This window comes from Arachis ipaensis, chromosome B4 (genome assembly GCF_059453495.1).
Source record: "Arachis ipaensis isolate K30076 ecotype BB chromosome B4, ASM5945349v1, whole genome shotgun sequence".
In the NCBI taxonomy this organism is placed as follows: domain Eukaryota; kingdom Viridiplantae; phylum Streptophyta; class Magnoliopsida; order Fabales; family Fabaceae; genus Arachis; species Arachis ipaensis.
In genome coordinates, this window is record NC_142439.1 from 146012875 (window position 1) to 146027648 (window position 14774).

At 35.4% G+C, this 14774-nt stretch overlaps 1 protein-coding gene across 5 annotated transcripts; it reads left to right on the forward strand.

Moving 5' to 3' along the window:
* Positions 1-560: 560 nt before the first annotated feature.
* LOC107635561 (putative late blight resistance protein homolog R1A-3) lies at positions 561-14364 on the forward strand. 5 transcript variants are annotated; one of them, XM_088483911.1, is made up of 6 exons: positions 578-1251; positions 1416-1567; positions 2367-2472; positions 8665-10103; positions 10277-13075; positions 13963-14364. In XM_088483911.1, exons 4-6 carry the CDS (start codon positions 9616-9618, stop codon positions 14021-14023), a joined length of 3348 nt encoding a protein of 1115 aa, XP_088340037.1. In that variant the 5' UTR covers positions 578-1251; positions 1416-1567; positions 2367-2472; positions 8665-9615; the 3' UTR covers positions 14024-14364. The 5 variants fall into 5 exon arrangements, 4 of the variants coding, with proteins under 4 accessions (XP_088340037.1, XP_088340035.1, XP_088340036.1 ...); XR_015880848.1 differs by lacking the exons at positions 8665-10103; positions 10277-13075; positions 13963-14364 and adding exons at positions 4810-7549; positions 7714-8034 and having other exon boundaries at positions 561-1251; XM_088483909.1 differs by lacking the exons at positions 578-1251; positions 1416-1567; positions 2367-2472 and adding exons at positions 5671-7549; positions 7714-7865.
* The last annotated feature ends 410 nt before the right edge of the window (positions 14365-14774 follow it).

Below are 14774 nucleotides of genomic sequence, written 5' to 3' on the forward strand. Positions count from 1 at the left end.
TATCTGTAACACGTAGTTCAGATAAGCACCTCTGCCTCTATATCAATTTTTTGGTTAATTACCAAAACTTTTTGATCGGTCACATATTAATTATTTGTATGACATTAAGATAAATTTTATGAGTCTTATTTCATTGTGATGTACCTAATAATATTACAAAAGATACACATAAGCTAAACATTATTCATAGTGTTGCCAAAGCTAACATCTTAACTGAAAGTATACAATCAATGAGAAAAGGTATATTTATGTATAGCACTCAGCACAATAACGAAGCATAGTGCATCAATGCAACTTGATGCACAATGCATCTTGCTCAGTACTTTTACATTAATCACAAAGTAATAAAACCTAGCAGGAATAATGTAGTGCAAAGAATAGCAGAATAGGACTTATCCTTTCAAAACGTGTTTAAGTAGTTTCAGTAAACACCTCTGCTTAAGATACTATATATCCTTAATTAAGCAGTAAGTTTTATATAAGAGTTTCCATAACAATAAGAATTAATAATCTATGGTTTTAAACTGTAACATGTCAAGTTTTTTTTGAAACATTTTACATATACCCCCTAATTTTTATGAAAATACCTAAACTACCCTTTACCCCTTTTTCTAAACCCTAACCCTCTCCTAACACACACACACGCTAACACCAACGCTTCTCACTCTCTGGAACCACAAGGAAAGAAACAGAGGGAGAGGGAGACGGAAGAAGAGAAGAGAGGGGGGAGAAGAGAGACCGCACGGCAAGGCTTGGTCATGCCGCCGCATTGCTGTCGCGTCATTGTCACAGGGGAGAGAGAGAGATGAGCCCGCACACGAGATTGCGACGGAGAAGAATGGAGATGTACCGCCATTACCGTCAGGCACCGTCCTGCCTCTGGAGCCAATTGGAACCTTTGCCGTCGAGTCACGCCGTTGCCGTAATTGTCGTCGCTACGGCGGCAAGCGTGAGGGTCGACCAAGGAGAAATAGGTATGTGGAGGAGGGAGGAGCTGTTACGCCGTCGTCGAGCAACTGCCACCGCCGGAGCTCGCCGTTGAGCCTACCTGCTTCGCGTTCTGCCCTTGCTCTGCTCCGCCGGGGGCTGAGCCCTGCCTCTCCCTGTTCATCAGAGCTTGTGGTGTTGGTGTGGGAGTCGCTGTCAGAGGAGAGGGACTGCCGCCACCGCTGTTCCATTGTGTCCTTCACCGTCGACGTCGGGCGGTCACCGGAGCTGCTGATGCTCCATCCCTTATTTTCTTTTTCTTTGGTAAGACTAATCTTGTTCTGCCTTGTCTTGCCATAAAACTCTATTATTGACTCTATCCTATCCTTCTTGATGTTTATTTCTGTTTTTGCTCAGTTTTTAAACCACTGTAGGCTATTAGATTCACTGCCATTGTTACTATGGTTGTTCTATGTTATTGATACTAGGGCTGTTGTTGAGGTTGCTGCAATGAGAAATCGAAGTTGTTGCTACTACCTCGGTCCGAATTTCGTGCTCTTTCATTCCATTCTACTTCAACCTTCCTCACCTTTTATCTTGGTACTCTAGTTTGGTTTCCTCGGTCCCTTAGGACCAATTTGTGAGTAGGCTTTACATTTATAACCGTTACATTTTTTTGGTTTATGCTATTCTGAGTTTTTAATTATATTTACAAATCTATTGTTGAAGAACTTTGATTTGATTAGAATAATTAATTTATTACAATTGAAAAAATATTTTTATGAAGTTCATATCTTAGAAATTTTACATGAGACTATATATATTTGATGAAGTTTTATATTATTTTAGAACATTTGATTTTACTTGAAAATATACTTTTGAAACATTGAAGTATTTGTTAGTACTTATTGACTTTGAAATTGTGAAATGTGTTTGAAATTATTTATGATTGAAGAAGTTATGAGTTGAGAAAATATTTCTGATGAAAAAGTATTATCTGATTTGATTTGATTTGATTCGATATCTTATATATTTGAGAGATTGAAAATTCATTGTATTTGAAACTCTATGTTTTGAATTGGTTTGGGAGGCTCGTATTAGAAAACCGTAGTTAACGGCGGTTATGACGTTAACTTAGATGCATCTAACTCAGACTCCAGCTAGCAGGAGTGTTGCTAGCCTAACGTGTAGGCCACACGTTAGATCTGATATTCCGTTAGGACACACAAGAGGAAAGGGCTACCCATAGAGGTGGAGCCGCCCAAGTGTGGACTTTTGATTTAATTTCTGTATGAGAACTCCCTTATTGATTCACTTATTTATATAAATTATTATCTTCTAACCAAAATTATGTTTATATGGTCTCATGTGAATTATAGATGTACTGTCTAGTCACTGGGTTGCAAAACTCACTCCGTTTTTCTAAAAATATTTTTCAGGAATAAATATTTGAGTATGTGAGCCTTTCTATCCAAGAGTAATGATCTGCAATGGGTATCTATTCGTTGTTGAGTTCTTAGACGTCATCTGCTCCATATGTCACAGGTAGGATCCACCCATATTTATTTTATTTTATTTTTGTTTGTTAAAAATATGTAATTATTTATTTTAGACATTGTAAATTTATTTAAAATATTTGTAGTTTTCTTATTCAACTTATATTTGAGTCGGTTAGGCTTGTTTGGGGATTATATTCCTGAGCGCCGATCATGGCTCATTTTGGGCCGTGACAAAGTGGTATCAGAGCTTAGGTTTAATCTGTGTAATATGGAGCAAGTGTCCTATGGTAGGATCACAATTGTATAAATAGAAGCGTGCCTATTTGTACAAATTGTGGCACTATCAGAGGCCTATAGGAATGTCATCCTTGTCTTTTTGTCATCCTTGTCTTCTGGTTCTTGTCATCACGAGTCATCTGTCGATTCTTGACACCTCTTTCCTCTTCTTTATACCCAACCTTGAGTTATTATTTGGTAGCTTTTCTTGAACTTGCTTTTGCAATTACTTTAGTTTCGGTTTTGGTTCGCGATTCCTGCCTTGTAGCTAGTTCTAATCTTCCTCGTTTTTGTGAATATTTGCTTTAATCTTCTTCATTTTCATGTTGTTTTCTATGGTTTCTGATTTCAAGATTTCATCCATTATCTAAAAGATTCGATATGTTTTTGCTGTGAATTATTATCTTATTCCTGTTATAGAATTGTATTTAGATTTGTGGATTATGGATTTACTTAGCTACTGATTGAGACGCTTTGTTCTGGATTTTGATAAAACAAGTTTGTTCTTCTTATGTTGATGATCTTTGAAGTTAACATAATTTGAATCACTCGTGATTTTTTCTTTCGAATCAATAAAATAAAAAAAAAAAACTGTTATTCGGTTGCTCAGGTAGAAGAACTACGTGACAAACATATGTATGGAGTGTTATTCTTGTTTGCTAGATTGGAATTATAATTTTCTCTGTTTAAGTGGCAAATTTTTTTATGAAGTGTTAGCTGATTTGAAGATCTTTTCCGATCTGAAAGTTTGATTGAGCTTTTTGTTTGATAATTTGTTCTGCTATGGTTTTCTTTGTTGAACATGGCTTTTCTTTCAAGGGCACTATTTCTTCTGGGACCTTCAAGTTCTTCCCTTTTCAATCTTATGATTCCTTTAATTCTAAAATTTTTGGATTTCAACTTTGACTCATTTTGCTTATGCTCTGTACTGACAGCGCTTCATATTTTTCATGGTAAGAAAACTCAAAATAGCATGCAAATTATGGGGCATGAATTTTGTGCATAGAAATTTCTGTGTAGTAGTCACTTCTTCAAAACCCGTGCTTTCTTTTTTCTTTTCCTTTTTCGTTTTCCTATTGGTTGGTGCTGCTTTGGATTAATACTCTTACCTTGCTGTGAAAAATAACTCAAACCAGTTTAGTTTATTGTGTACTGAATGTTGTATTGAATTATGAAAAAGTTCTTTCTTTCCTCTTTCATTTGTTTTTCAATCATGTTCTGAAATCTAAGTTTTTTTTGTTGTTTTTCAAAACCCGAGTTGAGCATTGTTTTGAATACCTTTCAAAAGTTTTGAACTTATACTTGTTTTCATTTATTTGTTTGATTTTTGAATACTATAACATTATTTATTTTATGGAAAAGTGCTTTGAATGTTCAAGCTTCCTTCCTTTATAGACCTTTGTTTTAATCAATGCAAGTTTTACCCTTGTGCTTCTACAATGCTTTGCTTGCTTGGATTTTCACTGAAGACCCTTTACTCACAAGTTCCTAATTCGTTTACTGATTTTCGGCTGTTTCCTTGTTTCAAATTTACGATTCAAAAAAAAAAAAAAAATTTTGTTTAAAGTTACTTTACCTTGTACAAGTTAACCATGTTCTGATTTGAACCTTGAATTGTTGCATATGTTGGGAGTTCTACTGTTAAGTGTTATGTTAATGGGGTGCATGGGATAATACTACTATTTATATTTTTTTTATCACCATGAATTAATTGGTGAAAAAAAAAAAGAAAAAAAAACTTTTTTTCTTTTCTTGTTGTTAATTCTTACGACAAAAATATTGAGACGAACCACACTTATCATGTCTCATGCCATTCATGTGATACAGTTGCTTTTTGGTTTTTGTATTTTGTGTATATATTTAAATGCTATTCTTGTGAATTTTTTTGGCATAGAGAAGACAAGAACTTTTGACTTAAAATAGAGATTCACCAATAAAGCTGCTATACTTTCTAATACATTGAAATTACATCCTTCCCGATTTGTCTTGCCAGGTTTTGTACCTTGATTTTGATAATCTAAGTGATACTTTTACCTCAATTTTATTACAGTATTCTTAATGTTAATTTTGCCATTTTGACGGATTTTTTTTATATTCTGATAACAAGGTAATAAAATCCAGCATGAGCTAGATGTTCTTTAAAAAGCTACAAGCCTACAATTCGTATATATGAGAACTCAGGACAATGTATATGAAGAGAAAAGTGATGAGTGAATTCCTACTATGATTGAACTCAAAATGTGATTATATGACTAATATTAATAGAGATCATTGGGATTTTCTAAGTAACAAGTCAATTTCTTTTGTGATTGATTGGACTTATGAGTTTCTTGATTTGTATGTAGTGATTATTTTTGTGTTTCTTAGTCGGGTTGTAATTTTGTCAAAGACACTGTATAAAAAAAAAGGGGGTTCTTTTTTTTATGATATATTTTTCAAGATACGACAAGAATTTCGGAGATATATTTTTTTATATTTAGATCCAATATATATATATATATATATTTGAGTTTGTCTTTAGTTCAGTGAACTATTTATGAAGGTGAATTCTCTTTTTGGTGTTTTATCTTTACATGAAATATGATCCCATACCAATTTTCTGAAATTCTTTTGCTATGTGCTTGGGTTATGTCAAAAGCAAAAAAAAAAAAAAAATAGTTATGGTAACTGATCTTAGTGTGTTAATTGCCAATACTTTAAATTTTAGTTTTATTATTATCATTATTTGATATGTGAATTTATTTGTAACTTAATACTAAGTCTAATTGCATGATTATAGGAAATCACATTATTGTATTTTACCAACAGTGACCATAATGAGTTAAATACCTAAATGTATATGTAAATTGTCTTAAAGGACAACGAGAAGATCAATTGCATTTCTTGTCATGTTTTACATAATCTATTTACTATTTTGAGTTAGGAGATATCAAATTTTTATTGACATAATTATTTAATGTCCAAAGTCATGATAATAATCTCAAAGGTACTTAGTTGAAGGTTTCTATTAAAAAAAAAAAGGAAAAAGAAGCATACTAATTTTTGGGATAGTTACTGTTTTCGATTTTTTATGACGGTTAAGTTGCCTATTCTAGAATGTGTTGTTATATTTTTAATTTGTGTTTTGCTTTGCTTTCTCTGTTGTTGATTTTGTTTTTTTGTTTATGCATATCCTTGCTTGATGGTACACCTAAGTGTCCTCTAGGGTTTTTGAGGGAAAATATTTGCATATGACCCCTATTAATCTTCAATTCATAGACCTTTCATCTTTTGTTTCAACTTGAATTTGTTTGACGTGATAGTATTTATGCTTTTATAATTTCTTTTGAAATGTTCGTCTCATATCTTTTCTTCGAGATTGTGAAATTATTTTCTCTTAGTTGTATCTGTTGTAGATGGATATTCTACATGATTGTGTTCTTAATCATTCTCTTAAATCATTGTGAACACTGCCATCGACTTTAGTGGTCATCTCTTGTGAGCTATGCACTCCTATTCAACTTGAATTTGTTTCGACCTAATACTCTATCTTTCTTTTATTGTTTCTATCGAAATTTCTGGATTCAGATTTCATTGTTAAGACGTGATTGGACTCTCTTTCTAGCACACTTCGTTGTTTCTGAACATCCATGTTTAATTGCGATCTTACACATCCTTCCGAATTCTTGCGAACATCATCTAAGATGCTTGTTCTTCTCTTCCTAAGTTTTGTATTCCTTTGAGTAAACTCGAGATTCTATTGGTTAAAGTGTAATCTCTAGATACAGCGAGCAATACGTTAGTTTTAGGACATGGCGACGTCAAGAAGATTATGAAGTAAGAGTATTTCGAGGAGGAAGTTAAGGAGATTTTGGTACAAGTTGAAAAGTTAGTCTTGATATTTGACTTTCGGATTTAATTTGGGAGTGATGGACAAAGAGAAAAGCGCCATATGTGTTTGACTTATCAAAAGAACAAGAGTGTTAAATGTCAACCGCATCTTTTTAACACACACCTATGTTGTAATTTTTGCACCCGATAATACTTCTTTCTCATGTTTGGTAAAAAGGCTAAAACCATATAACATTTTTTCATACTGTATCAATTTTCGAGGGCAAAAAATTTTTTTAGGAGGGTAGAATGTAACATCTCAAGTTTTTTTTGAAACATTTTACATATACCCCCTAATTTTTATGAAAAATACCTAAACTACCCTTTACCCCTTTTTCTAAACCCTAACCCTCTCCTAACACACACACACGCTAACACCAACGCTTCTCACTCTCTGGAACCACAAGGAAAGAAACAGAGGGAGAGGGAGACGGAAGAAGAGAAGAGAGGGGGGAGAAGAGAGACCGCACGGCAAGGCTTGGTCATGCCGCCGCATTGCTGTCGCGTCATTGTCACAGGGGAGAGAGAGAGATGAGCCCGCACACGAGATTGCGACGGAGAAGAATGGAGATGTACCGCCATTACCGTCATGCACCGTCCTGCCTCTGGAGCCAATTGGAACCTTTGCCGTCGAGTCACGCCGTTGCCGTCATTGTCGTCGCTACGGCGGCAAGCGTGAGGGTCGACCAAGGAGAAATAGGTATGTGGAGGAGGGAGGAGCTGTTACGCCGTCGTCGAGCAACTGCCACCGCCGGAGCTCGCCGTTGAGCCTACCTGCTTCGCGTTCTGCCCTTGCTCTGCTCCGCCGGGGGCTGAGCCCTGCCTCTCCCTGTTCATCAGAGCTTGTGGTGTTGGTGTGGGAGTCGCTGTCAGAGGAGAGGGACTGCCGCCACCGCTGTTCCATTGTGTCCTTCACCGTCGACGTCGGGCGGTCACCGGAGCTGCTGATGCTCCATCCCTTATTTTCTTTTTCTTTGGTAAGACTAATCTTGTTCTGCCTTGTCTTGCCATAAAGCTCTATTATTGACTCTATCCTATCCTTCTTGATGTTTATTTCTGTTTTTGCTCAGTTTTTAAACCACTGTAGGCTATTAGATTCACTGCCATTGTTACTATGGTTGTTCTATGTTATTGATACTAGGGCTGTTGTTGAGGTTGCTGCAATGAGAAATCGAAGTTGTTGCTACTACCTCGGTCCGAATTTCGTGCTCTTTCATTCCATTCTACTTCAACCTTCCTCACCTTTTATCTTGGTACTCTAGTTTGGTTTCCTCGGTCCCTTGGGACCAATTTGTGAGTAGGCTTTACATTTATAACCGTTACATTTTTTTGGTTTATGCTATTCTGAGTTTTTAATTATATTTACAAATCTATTGTTGAAGAACTTTGATTTGATTAGAATAATTAATTTATTACAATTGAAAAAATATTTTTATGAAGTTCATATCTTAGAAATTTTATATGAGACTATATATATTTGATGAAGTTTTATATTATTTTAGAACATTTGATTTTACTTGAAAATATACTTTTGAAACATTGAAGTATTTGTTAGTACTTATTGACTTTGAAATTGTGAAATGTGTTTGAAATTATTTATGATTGAAGAAGTTATGAGTTGAGAAAATATTTCTGATGAAAAAGTATTATCTGATTTGATTTGATTTGATTCGATATCTTATATATTTGAGAGATTGAAAATTCATTGTATTTGAAACTCTATGTTTTGAATTGGTTTGGGAGGCTCGTATTAGAAAACCGTAGTTAACGGCGGTTATGACGTTAACTTAGATGCATCTAACTCAGACTCCAGCTAGCAGGGGTGTTGCTAGCCTAACGTGTAGGCCACACGTTAGATCTGATATTCCGTTAGGACACACAAGAGGAAAGGGCTATCCATAGAGGTGGAGCCGCCCAAGTATGGACTTTTGATTTAATTTCTGTATGAGAACTCCCTTATTGATTCACTTATTTATATAAATTATTATCTTCTAACCAAAATTATGTTTATATGGTCTCATGTGAATTATAGATGTACTGTTTAGTCACTGGGTTGCAAAACTCACTCCGTTTTTCTAAAACTATTTTTCAGGAATAAATATTTGAGTATGTGAGCCTTTCTATCCAAGAGTAATGATCTGCAATGGGTATCTATTCGTTGTTGAGTTCTTAGACGTCATCTGCTCCATATGTCACAGGCAGGATCCACCCATATTTATTTTATTTTATTTTTGTTTGTTAAAAATATGTAATTATTTATTTTAGACATTGTAAATTTATTTAAAATATTTGTAGTTTTCTTATTCAACTTATATTTGAGTCGGTTAGGCTTGCTTGGGGATTATATTCCTGAGCGCCGATCATGGCTCATTTTGGGCCGTGACATAAACCATTCAAATTTAATGTTAGATGACTTAAATGTTTCTCAATAGTGGATTGATTTTCATGTTAAGTTTTTTTTCTGAAATTATGATTTAAGAGTTGGCATAATACTACTTTTATATATATAAATAGTCCTTAATTCTGAAAGTTTGGATATTCTAAATACCAAAAAAATATATATAGAGAAATATTACATAACTTTTACCAAAGAATAATCTTAGAATATTACAATATTTCTAAGAGTTATACCAAAAAAATTATAAAACTCTTTTATCTTTTCTTCTTCATTTATCCTTATTATTTTTACAATAACAAACCATCAAAGTGTACATTAAGTACTTAGTCATGAATACCTCAGCCATTCACCCTTCAGCTAAGATTGATTACTTAATACGTTAAGAAGGCAGGGGAAGTCAAGTCCATGTTTCTCACAAAGCAACTTGGTGGAAATTAGCTGCATAATTATTGAACATGGCTGGTCCACTTATTAATGAATTACAGCTAGCAAGACTTTACCTGCTTGACTCACCAAGTCAATCCATGAAGAAAAATCTATACCATAGTTCATGTATTGCTTGGTTTATTCACTTCATTCCCAATTGCTTGTAGTTGTTACACATTTTAATTCTCACAGATGTGAAACTCTGCAAGGACTGTTATCATGGCAGATCATGATGCAGAATCTTGCTCCTCACATTTCATGTATGATGTTTTTCTGAGCTTTAGAGGCTTCACCCGCTACGGATTCACGGATCGCCTCTATCATGCTTTGTGTGAGAGAGGAATCACTACCTTTAGAGATGATGAGAATCTTAGAGTTGGTGATAGAATCAGAGACACTCTTCTTGAAGCCATTGAAAGATCCAGGATGTCCATTGCTGTGCTGTGTCAAAACTACGCCTCTTCAGCATGGTGCTTGGATGAACTTATCCAAATCATGGAGTGCTCTAACAAAGGAACAAAACGGCCAGTTTTGCCAATTTTTTACCATGTGGATCCATCAGATATAAGGCATCAGAAGAATCAATATGACCAAGACATGAAGAAGCATGAAAGCAGATATGGCAAAGACTCGCACAAGGTACAAGCATGGAGGTTGGCTTTGTATGAAGTTAGCAATCTAAGCGGAGAGCATTGTAAAGCGAATCGGTGAGTAACCTTTAGTTCATCAAGTCACCTGAATGTTATATCGTTAGCTTCTATTTTTACAGCTTCATTACAAGTTTTTGAGCTTTTATAGCAACTTTGTTTCATTTATTGTTGGTGTATGTATATAGTTCTTTATATAAAATGAGTACATCTTGAATAGGTATATCTTGCAGCTATGAAAGTGAGATTATCGAGAGTATTGTTGAAGAGGTCTTGGCAAAGCTTCCTCCTGAACCACTATATATTAAGCATCCAATTGGTTTTGATTCTCACTTTGAAGCGGTGGAATCACTTTGGAATATCAAGTCTCATAATACCATTTGCATGTTGGTCATTTATGGAGATGGTAACAAGACCACATTTGCTGGAGAGTTGTTTAACAAGTTCCAGCATCAATTTCAAGCTGCGAGTTTTCTTGATAAAGTCTCTGAAAAATCAAGGGGAGGTGCTGATGGCCTAGAAAATCTCCAAAAAACACTTTTATATGAGATGGGTGTGCATGAAAAAGTTAAGTTGGGAAGCACATTAAAAGGATCTTTTGATATAAAGCAAAGTTTGCGTAATAAAAGAGTCTTTCTAGTTCTTGATGATGTTGATAGTACAGAACAGCTGGATGCATTGGCAGGAGGAGGTGATTGGTTTTGTCCTGGGAGTAGAATTGTTATAACAACAAGAGATGCCAATTTCCTAAGTAATCAAGTGTTACACGGATTCAAGATTGAGAGATATTGCATTAATGAAGGTGAATTTGATAGAATGGAAGCTCTCGGGTCAAATCAAAAGCAAGATAAGGTAGTCGAGGAAGATATGGTGGGCTTTGTGAATATCTTCAATGATGTAACTAAGCAGTTGAAGGAAAATGACTCAGGTGTTGATGTTATCTCCATAATAGGCATGGGTGGTTTGGGTAAGACTACTCTCGCTAAAAAGATTTACAACAATAATGAGGTGAAGAAGTTGTTCCCTTGTTGTGTGTGGGTTACTGTTTCTAAGGACTACAAAGCCAAGGAGCTTCTTCAAAGCCTTCTGAAAGGTTGTGGGTTATCCGAGTCCATTAAAGGCGAAGACATAAGCGCGGATTATCAAAGGAGCGTGGTCCGAGAATTCTTAGAGACAAAGAAGTATTTGATAGTGCTTGACAACATATGGGAGCCTGAAGTTTGGGATGAGGTAGAATGCTTTTTTCCAGATAACAATAATGGGAGTGCAATATTGATAACTAGCCGTAATGATGGTGTGGCAAACTATACAGGATCAAAATCTTACTACCCTCCATTGCTAGATAAAGATGAAAGCTGGAAATTATTCTGCATGAAGGTGTTTAAGAGCAGAGAGTGTCCTTCTAATTTAGAACACATGGGTAGATTAATGGTCGAAAAATGTGGAGGTTTACCACTTGCTATTGTAACCTTAGCAGGAGTTGTTGCTAAGAAGAGAAGACTACCAGTTGAGTGGACGAGAATCATGCGCAACGTCCTGTGGTACGTTGACAAGGATGATGGCAGAGTAACAAATGTGTTAAAGCTCAGTTATGATAGCTTGCCTCAAAGATTGAAGTCTTGTTTTTTATTTTTGGGAGTGTATCCCGAAGATTATGAAATTCCTGTGAAACGATTGAAACAATTATGGATTGCTGAAGGGTTAATACAACCGCCGAAAATAGGAATATCAGATGGTCTAGAAGTAGAAGATATTGCTGAAGAGTACTTGAATGAGCTGGTGGATCGTAGTTTGGTGATGGTGGTGAAAAGAAAGAGTGACGGAGGGGTCAAAAGTTGCTGGATTCATGACCTTCTCCTTGATCTTTGCATATCAGAGAATAGAGCTGAAAAAGGTATAGAGATCTGCACTGGAAAAGACATTCCATCCCTTGACAATGTCGAGACCTGTAGGCTGTCCCTTCGAGGCCAGTATTCGAATTTACTTGAGCAGTGTGATCTCTCCCGCGTTCATTCTTTAATGTGCTTTTGGGATTATTGCTATTTTACAGAAACGCTGTGGATCAATGTAATGAGTTTCAGTTCAGCTCGCATTCTGGACTTTGGAAAACCCTGTTTTGGTTTATCACCAGCGGCCCAGAACTTGGGTACACACATCCATTTAAGATACTTGAGAGTAAATCAGGGTGCATGCGTCGAGGATCATCCTGATCTCATTTGCAGCCTTGCGAATCTAGAAACTCTAATTGTTGAAGACTTTTCTGATAGGCATTTTTTTAAGCTCCCGCATGGAATATGGAGGCTCAAGAAACTGAGACATCTTGAAGGAAGGCTACGTATGACGAGCAAGACGGTTCCACCAAACACGTCGGGAGAAGACTGTTTGCCGAATCTCCAAACTCTCCAACTTGTCACTCTTGAAAAAGGGCTGACAATGTCCTCGATTGCTATTGGAAGATTCCCCAAGCTGAGAAAATTTGGTTTGCGGTGGAATTTTGGAAGTGGATGCACAGAGCATGAACTATTACAAGGCTTGCATCACCTAAAAAATCTAGAAGAACTAAAACTAGTGGACTTTCATGAATTGCCACAAGCACATGAATTTCCCTCCAATATTACCAAGATAACGATAAACATATTAAGTCCTACAGATTGGTTCGGCTTCAACTACCGCTACAGTAGCTTGAATACTCTAGGAGATCTTACCCGCCTCCATGTTCTGAAGGTAACCACACCAGTGCATTACCTGGAGGACTCTCTTCGCTTTGCCGCTGGAAGCTTCCCAAATCTTGAAGTGCTTCATGTGACAATGATGCGTGTCAGAGAATGGATATTAGAGGAAGGTGCAATGCCATCTCTCCAACACCTAATCATGGACCAGTGTTACTTGGATGAGCTTCCAGAGCAACTGTGGTCCTTGAATAACTTGCAAAATGTGCGTGTTGTGGACCCACCTCGAAAATTGGGAGAAAGCCTCCTACGTGTTAAGCCAAAGGATGGTTGTAAGGTCATCTTAGAAGGACAGGACACGGGGTAATTTTTTTTCTTTCCTTTTTTAACCTACATCTGCCTTATTATTAGTCTGTCTGCTGCATGTCTAGCAGAAATTTCTAACTTTTTATGTTTACTAAAAGTTGAAGGTACTTTTCCCCTCCTCTCTCTCACTCTCTCGCACACACACATCATGGCTTAGTTCAATTTTTTCATTTAATTGCAAATTTCATTTTGCCACATTGGGTTAATCAAGCATTTTCTCTCATTTTATTGTTTAGGATACACTTTGCTCTTTGTTTCAAAAGGTTACGTTATTTGTATCTATTATTTAATTACTAGAGAAAATGTTATTAATGCCTATATCAACAAGAATCTTGATATTGATTTTGATCTAACAAGAAAAGCGTCCTTATATTGCTGTTTCTAAAACAAGTAAATTCATCCAAGTTATGATTACTGTCATGTCCTATACCACCAAATAAGAAACTACCGTTAACTTGTTTTATCCATCGTATAAAAAATAAATAATTAGAATACAGCATACCTATAGCTTGTTTATGACATTCTGATGTGATGTAGTAAACGTAATTTGTTTTTTAATATGGTAAAAAAATGTCACATTTTAGCATTTTTATTACAATCGCCAATATAGTGATTAAGACCAAGTGAAACTTTTTAATTAGTTGTTGTATAGCATTCTTTTGCAGTGGTTTATTGTTGCTTTACTTCTATTCATTTCTGTTGAGTTTGCATTACGCATATTCTGAAATATTGCTAGTTACTCTAGTCTAATCTATCTGTCTTGGATTGGTAGTTTCTTTTACATATTAGTTAAAGTGTAGCAGGTTGATGTAAGAATGTAAAATTCAAATCCTTAGTAACTAACATATAGCAATCTGATCAAGAACAACTTTTTGGTTTTAAAGATATTATGATGATTATGTTGTTGAAGAAGAAGAAGAAGAAGAAGAAGAAGAAAATAGATAGCAAGTTCATCAAGAACAATTTTGTGGTTTCAAAGAAGCAGACAAGGCAAGTGCACACAGTGGATTTGCCACCAAAATAGTGTTGTCGCTTACAAGCCCAAGATGTTACATATGTGAAGGATTGAAGAGAGAGATTCTTAGATGGGATATGCGAGAGTTAACTGGAGAGCTGTTCTATTTTGGATGTTGTGAGGTTGGGTCTTAGATATAATCGTGTTTGTTTGGTTTTATGTGTGATGTATTTTTTAAGGCACTTACTCAAATGAAGATGCTAAAACTATCTTTTCATAAAGATACTTGTGTTAAAACTTAAAAGTGTGATTTGTTTATTTAGCTATTAAACTTTGCAATTCATCATCTAATGGTAAAAAATAAGTATATTTATATAGAGACAATTATAAAATCTTCATGGTAATATCCATTATTTTTTTATCACCTTAGTTCATATAAAAGGAATACTCGTTTTCCTCTGTTTCTTAGAGGTTTTTTAACGAGGTTCCTCTTTATCTGTGTATTCTATTGGTGAGTGGCATGATAATGGTGAGTTTCATTTTGTTTTAAGATTTTGTTAATAGTTACCTGTTTAAGCTTGTATAGCTTTGTAGTTTCAGAGTAAAGCTTTTAACATTTACTCTACCATTTGCTGAGAATTGATTTTTAACAATTCACTTTTGCTTGACTTATAATCAAGATGATTATATGCTTATATTTATGTACTTACATGGAGAAAATGGAACTTAATGAGCCAATAC